This window comes from Akebia trifoliata, chromosome 16 (assembly GCF_017979445.1).
Source record: "Akebia trifoliata isolate Shusen 1 chromosome 16, ASM1797944v1, whole genome shotgun sequence".
Classification (NCBI taxonomy): Eukaryota; Viridiplantae; Streptophyta; class Magnoliopsida; order Ranunculales; family Lardizabalaceae; genus Akebia; species Akebia trifoliata.
This window is the reverse complement of record NC_141390.1, coordinates 2,770,984-2,788,926: the sequence shown is the minus strand read 5'-3', so window position 1 is coordinate 2,788,926 and position 17,943 is coordinate 2,770,984. Positions and strand designations below refer to the sequence as shown.

Below are 17,943 nucleotides of genomic sequence, written 5' to 3'. Positions count from 1 at the left end.
GATTTGTTCCTAATCTTAAATCAGGATTCTAGTGGTGCTCGTTATTTAAGGTTGTAGCTGGTTTTGGTCTGCCTTAACCTAGATGATCTTTTAAAAAATAAAAATAAAAACTCATGATGAATATCAACTTGATCTACAATAACAAACAAACCCTATCTTAAAACTCCACTTTTTGTCATGCAATTAGTAATTCTATTCAATTCTTTAAAAATATCAATCTTAAAGCTCTTGAATTTATTTCTTCTTAATTTTGTTGATGGATCACAACAAAAATATATGTTTCTAAGAAGCCATTATCTCTTTATCCAAAAAATTTGCTTCCATGGGAGTTGATCCTACATTATCTCTATGGATTCCAAATCGTCTTAATGTTAGAACTCTATGTCGTGTGGCCAAATTGACTTTACGATTTTTGTTGTTTAATTGTACAAGGATTCTATATACATTATAGATATCAATATTAAAGAATCCCAATATCTTTAGAATTAGAAATATTTTTTAGAATTAGTAAGAAACCTTAATGAATAGGAAACTTACTAAAAGAATAATTTTAGGCCATCAACCTTTATCTATACAAGAAGATTGGTAATCTCATATTTGTAAATAAGAAACGAGAAATAAAACGAATAGAAGTGTGAAAAAATGCACATAGTGGAGAGTTCTAATAAGAGTTATATCCATCAATCACGGGTACCTAGTCAATCCATATAGAAAGAATGGACAAGGTAAGTCTAGAAAAAATGATCAATTTGATTAGGGTTTCAAAAGATTCAAAGAGCACATGGATAGAAAAGCATACCTCCAACGTTTTGAATCAATGACTTCATAATAGCACAATGTAAGTACCATTAACTTGACTTGCATTAAATGAGTAGTATATGTGAGATATAAAATAAATTAAATCCTATTGGGAAAAATCAAGATATATTAAAATTATGTTTTAGGATTTTGAATGTGTAAAATCTAACATATGGTATCAGAGCCATAGGTTCTTAAATCTCCATATATTGGCTACAAACTATTTATATATAAAGGTTGTCATAGTTTAAGATAAAATTCTTATTACAATTTATTGATGTCGTTGTATATATATAACCATGATTATTATGATAGAAATTTGATTTTAATATTTTATTCAAATAAGAGATTTACATTTTGTTCCAAGATTATGATCCACTGAATTTAGTATTTTTGTTATGAAATTTTCTATTTAATAAATTCAAAATTTTCGGTTTAATGAATTCAAAATTTTAGTTATAAAATTTTGATTTTATGATTTCAGAATTTTGGCTATAAAATTTTCAGTTTAATGAATTCAAAATTTTAATTATAAAATTTTCGATTTAGTGAATTCAGAATTTTGGTTATAAAAATATTCGATTTTATGATTTTAGAATTTTGGTTATAAAAATATTGGTTTAATGAATTTAGATTTTGGTTATAAAAAATTTCAGTTTAATAAATTCAAAATTTTGGTTATATAATTGAATTTATATTTTGGTTATGCATTTGATTTCGATTTTGCTTAATGATTCAATTGATTTCGGTTTTGCCTATATATAGAATGATCTAATTTATTTCAATTTTGCTTATGATTCAATTGATTTCGGTTTTGCCTATATATAGAATGATCTAATTGATTTCAATTTTACTTAATGATTCAATTGATTTCGGTTTTGTATATATATAGAATGATTCAATATCTTAACATTTGAATTATAAGGGGTATTTACTTCTTTTACATTTAAATGATTATATTTCAAAAGTATTTTCTCTATATAATATGCTTGACATAAGGCATAACCCCCAATATGCTTTTAACGTTAATACCGAAAATAGTATCTGCTTCATTTAGATCTTTCATCTTGAAACTTGAAGTCAGATATTCCTTGGTTTTAAATATACCTTCCAAATTAGTCCCAAAAATTAACATATAAACAAATAATTACACCATAATGATTTGCAATTTTGGCGTAGATACATTTATCAACACTATTATGTTTGAATTCATATGATAAAATCACATAATCAAACTTTTTATGTCATTGCTTCAATGTCTACTTCAAATCATAAAAGGGACTTTATCAATTTGCAAACTTTCTTTTCATTTATAGGTAGAACAAACACTTCAGGTTGTTCCATATAAATTTCTTCTTCTAGATTACCACTCAAAAAAGTAGTTTTTTACATCCATTTGATGAATATATAAATGATAAATGGATGCTAGAGTCATCAAGATTATAATGGATGTAAATCTAACCACTGGTGAGTACGTATCCAAATAATATATCTCGTGTTTCTGTTTTAAACCCTTGGCAACTAGCACTATTTTAAAAGTTCGAATAAATCTATATGTGTTGTATTTTCTTCTGAATACCCATTTACAACTTATTGGTTAAGATCTTAGACGTAGATCTACTAAAATTCAAGTTTGATTTGATAAGATTGAATCCATGTCATCATTAATTGCCTATTTCCAAAAGGCTGACTCTCTAGAAGCCTTGCTTCAAAAAAGGTTTTAGATTCATCATTTTCAATATTTAATATAATTAGTATTTTATTGAGAACCTTATCTCTACTTTCTTCTACTAGAAAAATAATTAGTTGAGAAAAAATAAAGTCATTATCTAATATTTTTTCTTTCCTAACTCGTTGACTTTTCCTAGGTTCAACACTTGTTTTAGATACATTTCTCTTATCATTAAGTGATGTATTAGAATCTAAGTCAATAGTTGGAATAAGAGTAAAAACTATTATTGGGTTAGAATCACTGTAGAATTTATTATCAATAAATTCAACATCCCTAAATTCAACTATAACATTTAAATTCATCTCTAATAGTTTATATGTTTTAGAATTTTCTGCATACCCTACAAAAACATTTTTGATGCTTCTTGGACCCAATTTTGATTTCTTTGGATCATGAGACTTATAAAAAATCAAATAGCCCCACACTCTAAGATATTTCAAATTTGGCTTTCTTTCCTTCCATAATTCATGTGGTGAAACATGTGTTTTCTTGGAAGTAATCATGTTATGTACATGACAAATAGTGAGTAGTACTGTACCCCATAAATTGATAAATAACTTAGCATGTATAATCATTGAATTGATCATATCTATAACTATTCTATTCTTCCTTTCAACCAATCCATTTTGTTGTGGAGTACGAGGAGCACTTTTTTAATGTATGATCTCATGTTCTTCATAGAATAATGAAAACTCATTTGAAAAATATTCATCTCCTCTATCACTTCGAAGGATTTTAATTTTCTTTTCTTTTTAGTTTTTAACTTTAGCCTTATACCTTTTAAATATATTGAAGGCTTCATCCTTATTAGTTATTAAATAAATAAATAAATCCACACACACACACACATATATATATATGGGTCAGGTTATTACGACCCCCTTTGCGATACACCATTTTGTCTTATATGGGCAAAAATGTTTGGAATGGACTGATTTTTTGTGAGGATGATCTCTATGGTGAGGAGATCATCCTTGCCAAAAATCAGCTCATTATGAAATTTCTAACCCCATGTTTACAAGTTGAAAAATTTTAGACCGTCCAATTTTTGTAAATCAATTTTGATGGGGTTAGAAGTTTTGGAATGGGATGATTTTTTGCCAGGATGATCCCCTCATCATAGATGATCATCCTCACAAAAAATCAGCCCATTCCAAACATTTTTGCCCATATAAGACAAAATGGTGTGTCGCAAAGGGGGTCGTAATGGGGGTCGTAATAACACCATCCTACATATATATATATATATGGGTCAGGTTCAAGGGCCATAAGAGAAAACATATGTAAAAACTTTTGTTTTTAATAAAATTTTAAAATATGGGTTAGAAATTTTGGATTGAGCTGATTTTTTGTGAGGATGATCTCTATGATGAGAAGATCATCCAAAAAAAAAAAAAATCAGCCCAATCTGAAACTTCTAACCCCATTAAAAGTGATTTAGAATGTGGACCGTCGATTTTTTACCAATTTTTATCACTAATTTGTAAATCACTTTTGATGGATTTAAAAGTTTCTGATTGAGCTGATTTTTTGTGAGGATGATCTTTTCATCATAGTGACCATCCTTGCAAAAAATCAGCTCAATCCAAAACCTCTAACTCTTATTTTGAAAAACGAAAGTTTTTTCATATGTTTTCTCATATGGCCCTTGAACCGCCCCCTATATATATATACATATCCATGTACACACATATCTACTCATATATCTACAACGTGTTTTGTCTTATGTGGGCTAAAAGTTTCTGATTGAGCTGATTTTTGGTAAAGATGATCTCTATGAACAGGAGATCACCCCCACCAAAAATCAGCTAATTCTAAAATTTCTAACCCCATATTTATGAGTTGAAGAATCGTGGACCGTCCATTTTTTGTAAATCACTTTTGACGAGGTTAAAAAATTTGGATTGAGCTGATTTTTGGTGAGGACGATCTCTATGATGATCTCCGCATCATAGAGATCGTCCTCACCAAAAATTAGCTCAATCCAAAGATTTTAGCCACTAGGACAAAACACGTTGTAGATATATGAGTAGATATATGTGTACACGGAACCCAACCTTATATATATGGGGCGGTTCATAGGACATATGTAAAAACAATGATTTTTCAAAATAAGCTGATTTTTTTTCAAGGATGATCACTATGATGAGAAGATCATCCTTACAAAAAATCAGCACAATCTGAAACTTCTAAATCCATCAAAAGTGATTTACAAATTATTGGCAAAAAAATCAATCCACATTCTAAATCTTTTAATGGGGTTAGAAGTTTCATATTGGACTATTTTTTTTTTATTTTTTTTTTGATAATCTTCCCATCATAGAGATCATCCTTACAAAAAATCAGCTCAATCCGAAACTTCTAACCCATATTTTGAAATTTTATTAATGTTACATTGTTTTTTCATGTCCCTTGATCCGTTCCCTATATATATATATATAGGTCCCGTTCAATGGCTAACTTTTTGGCAAAACATTTTTCAAAACATGAGTTAAAAGTTTTGGAATGGGCTGATTTTTGTTGAGGATGATCTCTACGGTGAGAAGATCATCATCATTAAAAATCAGCCCATTCCAAAACTACTAACCCCATCAAAAATAGTTTACAAAAAATGGACGGTCCACGATTTTTCAACTTGTAAACATAGGTTAAAAGTTTTGGAATAGGCTGATTTTTGGTGAGGATGATCTCCTCACCGTAGAGATCATCCTCACCAAAAGTCAGCCCATTACAAAACTTCTAACTCATGTTTTGAAAAATGTTTTGCCAAAAAGTTAGCCATTGAACGCTACCCTATATATATATATATATATATATATATATATATATATATAGGTCAGGTTCAAGGGCCATATGAGAAAACATATGTAAAAACTTTCGTTTTTAATAAAATTTTAAAATATGGGTTAGAAATTTTGGATTAAGCTGATTTTTTGTGAGGATGATCTCTATGATGGGAAGATCATCCAAAAAAAAAAAAATCAGCCAAATCTGAAACTTCTAACCCCATTAAAAGTGATTTAGAATGTGGACCGTCGATTTTTTACCAATTTTTAACACTAATTTGTAAATCACTTTTGATGGATTTAGAAGTTTCTGATTGAGCTGATTTTTGTGAGGATGATCTTTTCATCATAGTGACCATCCTTGCAAAAAATCAGCTCAATCCAAAACCTCTAACTCTTATTTTGAAAAACGAAAGTTTTTTCATATGTTTTCTCATATGGCCCATGAACCGCCCCCTTATATATATATATATATATATATATATATATATATATATATATATATATATATATATATATATATATATATATATAATATATATATATATATATATATATATATAGAGAGAGAGAGAGAGCGAGAGAGAGAGAGAGAGAGAGAGAGATCATCCTCACCAAAAATCAGCCCATTCCAAAACTTCTAACCCATCAAAAATGGTTTACAAAAAATGGACGGTCCACGATTTTTCAACTTGTAAGCATGGGGCTAGAAGTTTTGGAAAGGGCTGATTTTTGGTGAGGATGATCTCCTCACCGTAGAGATCATCTTCACCAAAAATCAGCCCATTCCAAAACCTCTAACCCATGTTTTGACAAATGTTTTGCCAAAATGTTTGTTGTTGAAAGGGACCCATATATATAGGGTCACGTTCAAGGGCCAACTTTTTGGCAAAACATTTTTCAAAACATGAGTTAGAAGTTTTGGAATGGACTGATTTTTGGTGAGGATGATCTCTACGGTGAGGAGATCATCATCATCAAAAATTAGCCCATTCCAAAACTTCTAACCCCATCAAAAATAGTTTACAAAAAATGGACGGTCCACGATTTTTCAACTTGTAAACATGGGTTAGAAGTTTTGGAATGGGCTGATTTTTGGTGAGGATGATCTCCTCACCGTAGAGATCATCCTCACCAAAAATCAGCCCATTGCAAAACTTCTAACTCATGTTTTGAAAAATGTTTTGCCAAAAAGTTGGCCCTTGAACGCTACCCATATATATATATATATATAGGGAAATGTTCAGCACCCTAAGTTTTACCACACACTTTAACAAACGTTTTTTGTCCTACATGGGTTAGAAGTTTTGGAATGGGCTGATTTTTGGTGAGGATGATCTCTATGATTAGAAGATCATCCTCCCCAAAAATCAGCCCATTCCGAAATGTTTAGTCCCATGTTTACACGTTGAAAAATCGTGGACCGTCCATTTTTTGTAAACCATTTTTGATGGGGTTAGAAGTTTTGGAATGAGCTGATTTTTGGTGAGGATGATCTCCTCACCATAGAGATCATCCTCACCAAAAATTAGCCCATTGCAAAACTTCTAACCCATGTAAGACAAAACGTGTTTGTTAAAGTGTGTGATAAAGCTTAGGGTACTGAACGGGACCCATATATATATATATATATATATATATGGGTCCCGTTCAGCAACAAACATTTTGACAAACATTTTGGCAAAACATTTTTCAAAACATGGGTTAGAGGTCTTGGAATGGGCTGATTTTTGGTGAGGATGATCTCTACGGCGAGGAGATCATCCTCACCAAAAATCAGCCCATTCCAAAACTTTTAGCCCCAGTTTACAAGTTGAAAAATTGTGGACCGTCCATTTTTTGTTAACCATTTTTGATGGGGTTAGAAGTTTTGGAATGGACTGATTTTTGGTTATGATGATCTCCTCGCCGTAGAGATCATCCTCACCAAAAATCAGCCCATTCCAAGACCTCTAACCCATGTTTTGAAAAATGTTTTGCCAAAATGTTTGTTGCTGAACATTTCCCTATATATATATATATATAGGGAGCGGTTCAGCGGCCCTAAAGTTTAACAAGTTTTGTGCCAAGTTTTTCCGACCGTTCGATCAAAATGCATCCGACGGGTCAGATTGAATACACGGTTTTAAGTTAAATAATTGCATTTTTACAAGTTGCCCCCTCAAACATCTTTGTTTTCTGTTTGGAGGCCCTCTCCCTTAACAGAACCTCTCATCTTCGACTCTCTTCTTCTTTCGTTCAGAAACGAAGACGAGCTCTACTTCAAATCCCTCTCCTTCTCTCTCTCTTGTTACAACTCAAAAAACCCTCCCATCTTTCTCTCTCTCTCTCTCTCTAGAACCCAGTTCGAACGACCCTAGATCTCGCCATCGTCTGTTTTAAGTCCCTCACAAATCCCTCTCTTCTTCCTTCGTTCAAAAACAAAATACAAGCAGAGACCCCAACGAATCAATCTCTCTCTCTTTCTCTCTATCTCTCTCTCTCTTTGGTTACAGTTCAAAACCCCCTTCGGAACCTTCGTCAGAGAGAACGACCGAACGAACGATTCTCACCATCGCCGTCTTCACATACTCTGGATTTTTTTTTTCTTCTTTTATATAATATCTGCCCTTCAAAACATCTCAATATAGATGTATGGAAATCTAAATATTCAGTCAATCAAGGACGCAGGACTTTATGATTCCATTTGGCAAGCTTTTGCAGTGTTTTTGCCAATTAAGATCAGTTGGTGTGCAAGGCGATCAAAGAACAATTCTCATGTTGTTGCTCTTAGAGCTGTCACAAGCCAGGATGGAATGACATCAGACTGGTGAGTTTGTTTGTTTTTATTGCTTTAATTTATCTTATTTTTTATTTCATAGTTGTGTGAAGGCATGTCTGGAAGCATTTCATAGTTGGTTTTCAAGAATGCAAATACATATAATGACTTTCATGATATAGGCACATGTTAACATTCAAGGCTGGTTGCTTGCAGGAAACCAAACGAAAAGAATAGGAAGCAGAGGCCCATATGGATATGCAGCTTGCTCAAGAGGCTACTAATGCAAAAATGACTAGAGATATAAGTAATAAGGTATGTTCCTTTAGACTATTGGACATTTTCTTATAGTATGTGCATTGCAACTCATACCTTATGTACTACATGTTTTTACAGGAGAGGCCTCACCGATGAACTTGGTGCAGAGGCTAAGATAATGGACGCATTGGAGAAAGTTGAAAAAGAGCTTGAGAAGTCACTTATGAGGTCTGACAAGAAGGGGATGGTTGTTCTTCTAGCAGAGTTTTATAAGATTTATAAGAACTAAGTTTTGGTCCCAAATTCTGCAACTTGTAGCATTGTGATGCTTGTGTGAAAACTCTATTGATGATCTTCAAATTGATATAATTCCAATCAAAATTTTAATGTTATTTTTGCTAATCAATATTTTCTTAGATATGGGAGAACATGCTTCTTATTGCTCTTCTTGCACTTGTTAATTTTAAATCAGACTCAGCTTTCAGAAAGAAGAGTTGCCAAAGTATGAAGAAGAGTTGGAGCTTAAAATTGCGAAGGCTCGGATAGGTCTTTTGGTGGCTGGTACCCTAGCTGAAACCATGGCAGCAAATCATTACTATATGCAGGCACTCAAGCATCATATTTCAGATCTTCAGGATAGAATTGAGTTGCTAAAATCTGAATTGGTATGATTTCTTTTCATTGATAGGTAATTTATGTTTGATGACATGAACATACCTGTCTTCTTATGACCATTTTTCCCGACAGCATGAATTTTACAGGATCAGATCAAGATTGTTAAGGAAACGGGTAACAAAAAATTGTACTGGAGGTTGAATGATGCTTATAATTCTGATGATGACTTTGAGGAGGTGCGTGAGTGTGTTTTGTAGCCTACCATATCATATTAATAACATGTTAACAGGAATCCCATCTTTATTTTGAGATTGGCCTTTCTTTGTGTATATAATGAACTGAGTTTCTCTTATCAGGATGAAGGTGAAGAGGCATATCTTGGAACATATAGGGATGATGACGAAGAGGATACACTGATTGAGAAGCTCACCTGAAAGAGATTTTCTTTCGAGGCCAATTCAAATTATAAAATGAGTAAGAATTTGAGATTCCTGCAAAGGAAAAGATGAACATTTCTAAATCTTCGTTGGGAAATCCATGATAGAAGATATGCGCTCAAGAAGACTCAAGCATTTAAGTTTACACTCTATGAGTCTTTCTCATAAACCATCCATGGGAGATCTTAATGGCGTGATAAGCCAATGGCTTTGCATTTTCGGCTTGGGCATCAAATCCTGGAATCTTTGTTGGGGCAAATGAAAAAGAAGTATTTAATCTGCAATTCTTGTTTACATGAATTACGATTTTGTAAATAAAGACTCCATTGGCAACAAAACTTGCATCATTTATTCCATTATGAAAATTTGTATATTGCGCTTGAGTTAGATTTTTTTTTTTTTCCAATTGTGGTAGTCAGAGAGCTCCCAACATGTGGGATCTCTATTTCCAGTGAAAATCAGATGGGGGTTTACAGCCAAAAATAAAACAAGATTTTGTAGAACTTGCCACAAAGATCGGTGTGTACCAAAAGTGAACTGGGTTGAAATGGTATTGACGGACTCTGGGTTTCATTTGGAAAAGCACTTGGAATACCTACTGGATGTATTCATAAGTCATTACTTCACGCTATCTGCACTCCCTGGTGAGGTGGTAATGTACTTGAAATAGAACCCCTTAATGCTAAAGTCAGACAAAGAATAATGCAGTATTCAGTTGATGTAAGGAGATTGATTTATGTTCCATTGGCTCATTTTAGTTTTATAGGTTTCTTGAAGTTTTCTTCATATTTCTTTGTGGAGATTCTCTTAATTTCTGTTGATCTTCCTGTTTCTCTTGATCTTTGGGATTTTGGTGTTTTCTTCAATGTGGATTATCAATAGAACCCCAAGGAATTGAGGTGGCAACAGCATGTTTTGGGACATATTTTGCTAGCAATGCCGCATTTTATGGGCCTCAACTCTATGTTTCTTAGGTTGTACGATCCCTCGAATGCCATATATAAGGCATCAAGGACAGAATCAAGGTATTATAAAATACAAATAATCTGAGATGAAGGAATGCAATTATTAACCGATCAACCAAAAATAAAGGAACGTAATGATGGCTCAGTTTGATACACAACATTTATCAAGTAAACTAAATCCTCCAAACGAAACGATGGCTCAGCCACCCTAAGAACATAAGAAATTTGGAAGCTAGACGATTCCATCTCAGCCATTCATTCTAATCAAAGAGTGTCCCACTTTGAAACAACAACAAAGAACTGATTGTATCTGATTGGAACGGGCTACTACGAAGCTTTGTCCATCAATTGTATCGGTGACAGAATGGTTGATGTGTTTGTTTCAATGACACCCATTCATGACCATTTCCTCCAGCATGAAATGTGCCTTCTCTAGATGGAACATGATGTCTAGTTCACACTGCATAATTTAGTTTATCAGAGAGAATGTGGCAAACAAAACAAATTCCAAGAATATTAATCAAAAGAGCAACAAGTGAAAGAATTACCACATTCCCAATATGGCGATCCATGGTTTCAACTAACAGATGTATGAATTCCAGAATAGCTAGCTCATTCTGCAAAATGGAAATAAGGAAATTTAATGTAATATTGCACAGCCATCCAAGATAGAAAAATCCATAAATTGGTACATAAACAAAACTGCCAGTTAACTGACATACTTCTCAAGGTTGAAAAAAAAAATTTTGTTTAGTGAACCATGGGACTGACTGGATGCCGAAAAACAGCAAAAACATCTAAACCAAACTGCACAAGTTATGGATTTTAACACCATGGATCACCCCAAAAATGTATGAATGTATTCATGTGGGCAGCCAAAATTTGATGCTTGTACCACCCAGAGTTTAAACACCATGGGGGACGGAGAACTTCAAGCACACTAAAAACTGAGTCGCCAAAAAGTGGGCGGGGAGGGGGGGGGGGGTAATATTTTCTTCCCTAACAAATCCATTGCCCCTTCCCACTCTAGATCTAATACCTTTTGCATACTCTAGGTAGACCATGAGATACTTTTCCACACACGCTCTCCACTGCTAGACTGAATCACCCCATTGAGCCAACCCTTTGCGTCATCACCATATTTAACTGTAGTAATAACCTTCCTCTTAAAGGTTTAAAATCTCGTATCAAGGCAATGTTTTCAATCAAGAGAAAAATCGAAATGGTCTTCGACCGAAGCTTTCCAAAACAGAAAGAAACTTTGAACCATGTTTTTGAACAGACAATCGTTCGAACCAGATCTAGAACCGTTCGGTCGTTCCGAAACTTTTGAACAGATGGTTGTTCTAACCAGATCTAGAGAGAGAGAGAGAGAGAGAGATGGGAGGGGTCTTTCGAGCTGTAACGAGAGAGAGAGAGAGAGGGCATCTATCTGTTTAGGTTACAGGGAGAGGCCTTCAGGGCTTTGTTTTACAAAAGAGGGATTTCAAACAAAAAATTAAGAATTGACAGGGAGTCGATTGTAATTAAATACATTTTTGTTTTAAAACAGTAAAAATCCCGTTGAACCGTCGGATGCGTTTTGATCGAATGGTCCGAAAAACTTGGCATAATACTTGTTAAACTTTAGGGCCGCTGAACCGCTCCCATATATATATGAGTACCGTTCAATGGCCAACAGTTTGGCAAACATTTTGGCAAACACATTTTTCAAAACATGGGTTAGAGGTCTTGGAATGGGCTGATTTTTGGTGAGGATGATCTCTATGGTGAGGAGATCATCATCACCAAAAATCAGCCCATTCCAAAACTTCTAACCTCATCAAAAATGGTTTACAAAAAATGGACGGTTCACGATTTTTCAACTTGTAAAATGGGGCTAGAAGTTTTGGAATGAGCTGATTTTTGGTGAGGATGATCGCCTCACCGTAGAGATCATCCTCACCAAAAATCAGCCCATTCCAAGGCCTCTAACCCATGTTTTGAAAAAGTGTTTGCCAAAATGTTTGCCAAACTGTTGGCCACGGATAGGGACCCTATATATATATATATATAACTATCATCTATGAAAGTGATAAAATATCGCTTTCCTCATGTAATTAAAACACCATTAAACTCACAAATGTTAGAATGAATCAATTCTAATAATTGTGAATTCACTACAAAATTTTAGATTTTTAGCTGGGATCAAAAACCGTCGCAAATACCAAAAAACCGCCGCTATTATTAATAGTGATGGCCACGTGTAACACCACTATAGCTGGCGTAGCTAAAGACCATATGGAGCCCTATAGTGGCGGTCAAAAACCACTGCTAATTGATTGTATTACCGTTGCTAAAAACTCATAATTTTGTAGTGATTCCTTTCAACCCTAAGAAAAGGTTTCCTAATCAATTTAGCTTGAACACATATTTCACACTTGTTAATATTAAAATTATTACAAGAAATCAAACCATGTTTAGACATATATTTCAAAGATCTAAAATTTAAATGTCCTAAACAATAATATCAAACAGAAGAAGACTCGATAATATAAACAAAAGAATCTTTATTGATACTTAATTTGAACATTCCATCACATGAATATCTTGTCCCAACAAATACTCCATTTTTTGTAAGTCCTATCAGATTCTAATACAGTTTTGATATCATTTTTATACAATAAATTTGCAGATACATGATTCTTCCTAATTTCGAGGATATAGAAGACATTTTGGAGAGTCAACTTTTTTTCAGAAGTATATGAGTTCCACCTTCCCTGTTCCCAAAACTTTGACAAAGTTATAATTTCCCATAAGAACTCATTGGGATTTTGATTCCTCATAAGTCTTGAATTGTATTTTATCATTGCACACATGTAGCCCTGGAATCAAGCCACCAATCTGAAGACTTTGTAATAGCTATCATGTTTAATTTAGTAATCATACCAATTTGCACTTCATTGCAATAATTTCATCAATCATATTTTTCACAAGATCTGCATTATTATTGTTATTTTCATTCTCCTCAGATTTCTTATGTCTGCACTCACCTACAAAATGACCTTTCTTACCATAATTAAAACAAGTTTTTTGCCTTCTTGTTGGATTTGGGGGATTCTTCTTGAATCCTTATTTCGCTTGAGATGATTGTGATATTTGTTTGAACCATTTTTGTTAACAAAATTCATATGTGAAGAATTAATTTTCACAAAGTCCAGTTTCTTCTTCAATTTGCAAGTGCTTTTATATTTCCTCTAAGGAAAAATCCTCTATTTTGTGCAAAATCTTTTTCAATAATCACTCCAACTAAGAGGTAATTTAGCAATTATTGTCCAAACTTGGAATGACTCCGAAAGAACAATCTTCACTTCTCTAAGTTTTGGAACTAAAATTTATAATTCATGAACTTGGTCCAAAACGGATTTGTGATCAACTATAGAAAATTCAAAGTACTTGAAGATAAAAAATTTGTCCATACTTAATTTTTCAGTCTTGTACTTGAATTGCAAACCATTTCAAATATGCCACAGAGATGTCATTGGAGTATATAGATCATAGAGACGATCTGATAATGTGTTCAGAATATGTCCTCTGCACACCAACTCCTCTTCTTCTATTTTCTTTCTATCTAATATTATACTTTTTTTGTATCTTGTGGATTCAATTTTGGAAAAGGTTGTAAGTTAGGATCCAAGACATAAGAGATCTTTAGTACAGTAAGCAGAAACATGATTTTATCTTGTCCACGTGTGAAGTTTGTTCCATCAAATATGTCCAACTTCACAAAATCTTGATTCATCACTTTGAATGTCGTCATTTCTGATTCTTTTTCCATTTTGGATTATTGGCTTAAGTTACCACCTTAAAATTGTTAGAACAAATAGAAGAACAAAGAAGAAAAAAAATATATGAGTTAATCTAAAATGACGACTTTTAGAGCCGCACGAAATACTATTTTTAAGGTGTTATTTGTCTCAACTCAAAATAAAATTTGCTATTAGATTCTTGACAAAATATCTTTAGGATACAACAAAGTCTAAACTCTATAGTTAGCAATACTGAAGAAGTTCCTAGAACTATTTTAAATAACTATGTATGATTACTATAGTGAGAAGGAGAGAGAGAAAAAAATAAGGTAATTTTCATCTCTAGAGGATGACATATATATAAATGGCAATGTGCCTATTAGATGGGTTACTTCTCTTTTATAGAGAGGTTTCACCTATTCAAAAATTATACCTCTTCAAAGTACACTTACTAAAGTAACCATTGTACCTATTTAAAGTACATTCATTAAAATAACTATTATACCTATTCAAAGAATACCTCATTAAAGTAACCATTTATTTGAACACAACTTTTCAAAACTTTTGGTCACAACTTTTCAAAAGATAATTATTGCAACTCTTCGATATGAGACACAACATTTCAAATATTATAATATATCTTACATATGAGCGTTAATTCGCCACCGGTGAGGACACACTCTCACTTACCTAGCCACATGATGTGCAAGCATTGCACGTGCCCCGAGACTAGTCCTTGGACAAGACCATGGGCTAGGAAAAGCCCAAATATGGGCCTAGTACCACGTCTATAGGGATACCCTGTTATCAAAAAAATAGAATTCACAATGGACCATGGGTTTCCAGTGTTTGTGTACAAGAAAATAAGAATGTTCAAGCAAGAAGTTCTCTAGACGGCTAATGTATCCCCGATAGGCTTACATTAGGTAAATGTTTAAGCCTCAAAGACATGTTTGCCCATGCATGAGATTTTTAATTGAATAATGCTAAAGTGACCTTAGGCTGGAACCTCATATAACAAATCTCGATGAAAAGCATTTATGGTTCCTATCCACTTTCACGTCCAGAAATTCGATATGAGGTTCCGACTTGAGATATATCACTCCAGCACTACTCTTTTTTAATTTTAACCTTAATTTTGTTTTACTATATTTGGTACGAATGGGGATCATTGTTTTGTTTATGAACTTGCATGGATTTTTAAGATGTTGACTATGGGAACTAAATGAAATTTAATTTAGACATGACACATTTTCTTTATTTTCTAGAACCATTTTATGTGTTTTTGACATTTTTTTATTTTATTTTATTTTTGAACATGGTTTCCCCATTGATGGCTGCGCCCAGTCATGCCCATCAGGTCTGGTCCATGGTCACATGTGACCTACTCAACAAATGCAAAATTAATTCAAGAAGTGGTACCAGTTTGAACACACAATCAATAGGAGCACACTCTTTGTCACTATGTCTGCCCATGGTGGGTGATGTTGACATTTATTGTTTGAGTTGTGATAATCTAACGCTCTTTGTACACTCCCCTCACAGAATTATAGATCATTTATTTCGGGATATACAAGAAAAAGACTTATGATTTTGTAATTATTAGGTCAGAGAGTGTCTGAAAAAAGAGCGCCTGATTATCATTAGTCATATTGTTTTGATTGACTAACACAATGTGAAAAAAAAAATCCAAATTTGACGGACAAAAGAGTCGAATTGGCGTCAAATTTTTCATTGTCAAATATATTTTTTTCGACGGGTCGAAACTGTTAAATTAATGAAGGATGGGAGAAATTCGACAGCTTCAATCCATCAAATTTGGGAATATCTAGAATTTCGATGGTCCTAGACCATCAGAATTCAGTTTCTAAAATTCTTGGGCCTTGACCCGTCAATTTTTTCTGTTGAATTTTCCAGTTTTCACGTAGATAATAAGTTCTAATTTACTATTATTTTTTTTATTTTGGGAATGAGTACTCACGATCTGTCCCGACCATACTGTAATGTATGGTGTCAAACATGGCACATTGTAGATGGTGATTAAATACATCGAACTGCATGCAAATATAGTAAACGGCTTGGTTAGGAGCCCAACGTGTTTCACACTCAAGTAAAGCAAAAACACTTTTTTAACTAACATAGTGAGGAAAAAACGCCTTACTAAAACATGTTACATGCCACGTGGACACCATTCCTATGAATAGAATACCTTACCTGATCCTCATTCTTTTTTAATTATATCCCAATGCAATGTAGCTTGGACTTTCAAAACTCTTCATATATCAAAGTGAGATTCCAAACACGGCAAAGTGATTCCAATTAGGAACTCAAGCAAAATAATAATTATTTCATTAATAAAATTTAAAAGAAATGTAATTTTGATGTACAATTTTCCTTAGAAATATTTTCCTACATGGCTAAGTTACACTATGCATGCTCTTGTTGCTTCAAGAGTTCCAAAACATCCAATCTTTTCCTACATGGCTAAACTAGTGACCGGGGCTCCTAGGGCTCAGCCCAGATGTCAATATACCAAGCCAACACGGCCGATCTTGCTTGCTCGTAAACCGAGGGTTCCGTAGACAAGTGATTTATAGTTGTGAAATCCCCGACCAAAATCCTACTTGCCTCAACACCACTTTGACTTAAAACCACAACAACAATAATGATGACAAGCGAAAGAGTACTTATTGGTTGGAAGTTCATGGTTGAAGACACCGTCGAAGTAGGAAAATTTAGAAACTTTTGTGATATTGGGATTGGAATGTTGGGAAGATGAGTTTTTTTTTGGGCTTAGGGGATGTGTTGAGAAGATAGATGTTTTGAAGTATTTATAGTGTTAGAGGAAGTTTGCCCAAGTCTTTTGAAAGAAATATTTTGGAAATTTTATTTAAGTATTTTCGCGTGTTGACCAATATATTTGAGGAGTCTAGGTTTTGGTCGGTAGACGAGAAAACAAGGGATGCAAAGCGTTTGAATGCGTCAACAACGGCAATAGATTTTCAAATATTGAAGTTTACCGAAATGCCCCTTCTCATTTGGCACACCTACTTCCCAGTTTTAAGGGTAATTTAGCCATTTCATTTTAAAGTATTGTAATATATTACAATTACAAGATCATGAATTTTATGAACCTTGGATTTGACGGACGATTTGGACTTAACAGTAGGGAAATAAAGCAACTATTTTGGAATTTTCAGAGGGAAAGCAGACGTCACCGAGATGCTTATGAAGCTTTTGAAATGACCAAAATGCACTTCGGACATTTTAAAAGTGCAGTTGTGCTGGACAGTTGAAATTGGGAGGGACTACTTGCACTCCTTAAGTCCTTCTTCCTCTCTTTTTTTCCCTTCAACAAAAAGAAAAAAATCAAAATGAAATATAGAAAGCTTCTCCTTCATCATCCTTCAAAGGAGAGAGAGAGAGAGAGAGATAGAGGAGTTCAACTAATAAGAATTTAAAAACATCTAAAAATATAAGTTATTTTAAGATTGGGTGCAAGGGGTGACTTGTGGTGTGCAAGTAGTTTTTTTTTAATCGATAAGCAAGGGGGCTATAAAGGTAGAAGAGGTTACATTCAACTATACTTACAAGTTAAATCCTCCAACATAATTAAGGACAAGCCAAGAGGAATGACCTATTTAGTCAATGCTCCTTTTCGAAACCTATTTGGGTTGAATTTCTTCGTCGTTGCCTTGTGACTAGATCACCTAGGAATTGGGCTGCATCAAACTTCTAAGGGAACTCTGTAATACAAAGGATGAAACAAATGGCTCTTTGCGCATTCATCTACCACACATGTAAAG

General features: G+C 33.6%; 1 protein-coding gene and 1 long non-coding RNA gene across 3 annotated transcripts; one reads left to right on the top strand and one right to left on the bottom strand.

Annotated features, from left to right (window-relative positions):
• Window positions 1-7,641: 7,641 nt before the first annotated feature.
• LOC147382256 (uncharacterized) lies at window positions 7,642-9,506 on the top strand. Its single transcript, XM_086428993.1, has 5 exons — window positions 7,642-8,125; window positions 8,291-8,389; window positions 8,471-8,560; window positions 8,805-8,997; window positions 9,080-9,506. The coding sequence occupies exons 3-5, from the start codon at window positions 8,511-8,513 to the stop codon at window positions 9,146-9,148; spliced, it is 312 nt and encodes a 103-aa protein (XP_086285119.1). The 5' UTR covers window positions 7,642-8,125; window positions 8,291-8,389; window positions 8,471-8,510; the 3' UTR covers window positions 9,149-9,506.
• Window positions 9,507-10,426: 920 nt separating this feature from the next.
• Window positions 10,427-11,764, bottom strand: LOC147382255 (uncharacterized). 2 transcript variants are annotated; one of them, XR_015173693.1, is made up of 3 exons: window positions 11,389-11,764; window positions 10,898-10,966; window positions 10,427-10,809 (listed from the first exon to the last, which is right to left on the bottom strand). It is a non-coding gene; the product is annotated as an uncharacterized LOC147382255 (long non-coding RNA). The 2 variants fall into 2 exon arrangements; XR_015173692.1 differs by lacking the exon at window positions 11,389-11,764 and having other exon boundaries at window positions 10,898-11,379.
• Window positions 11,765-17,943: the final 6,179 nt, after the last annotated feature.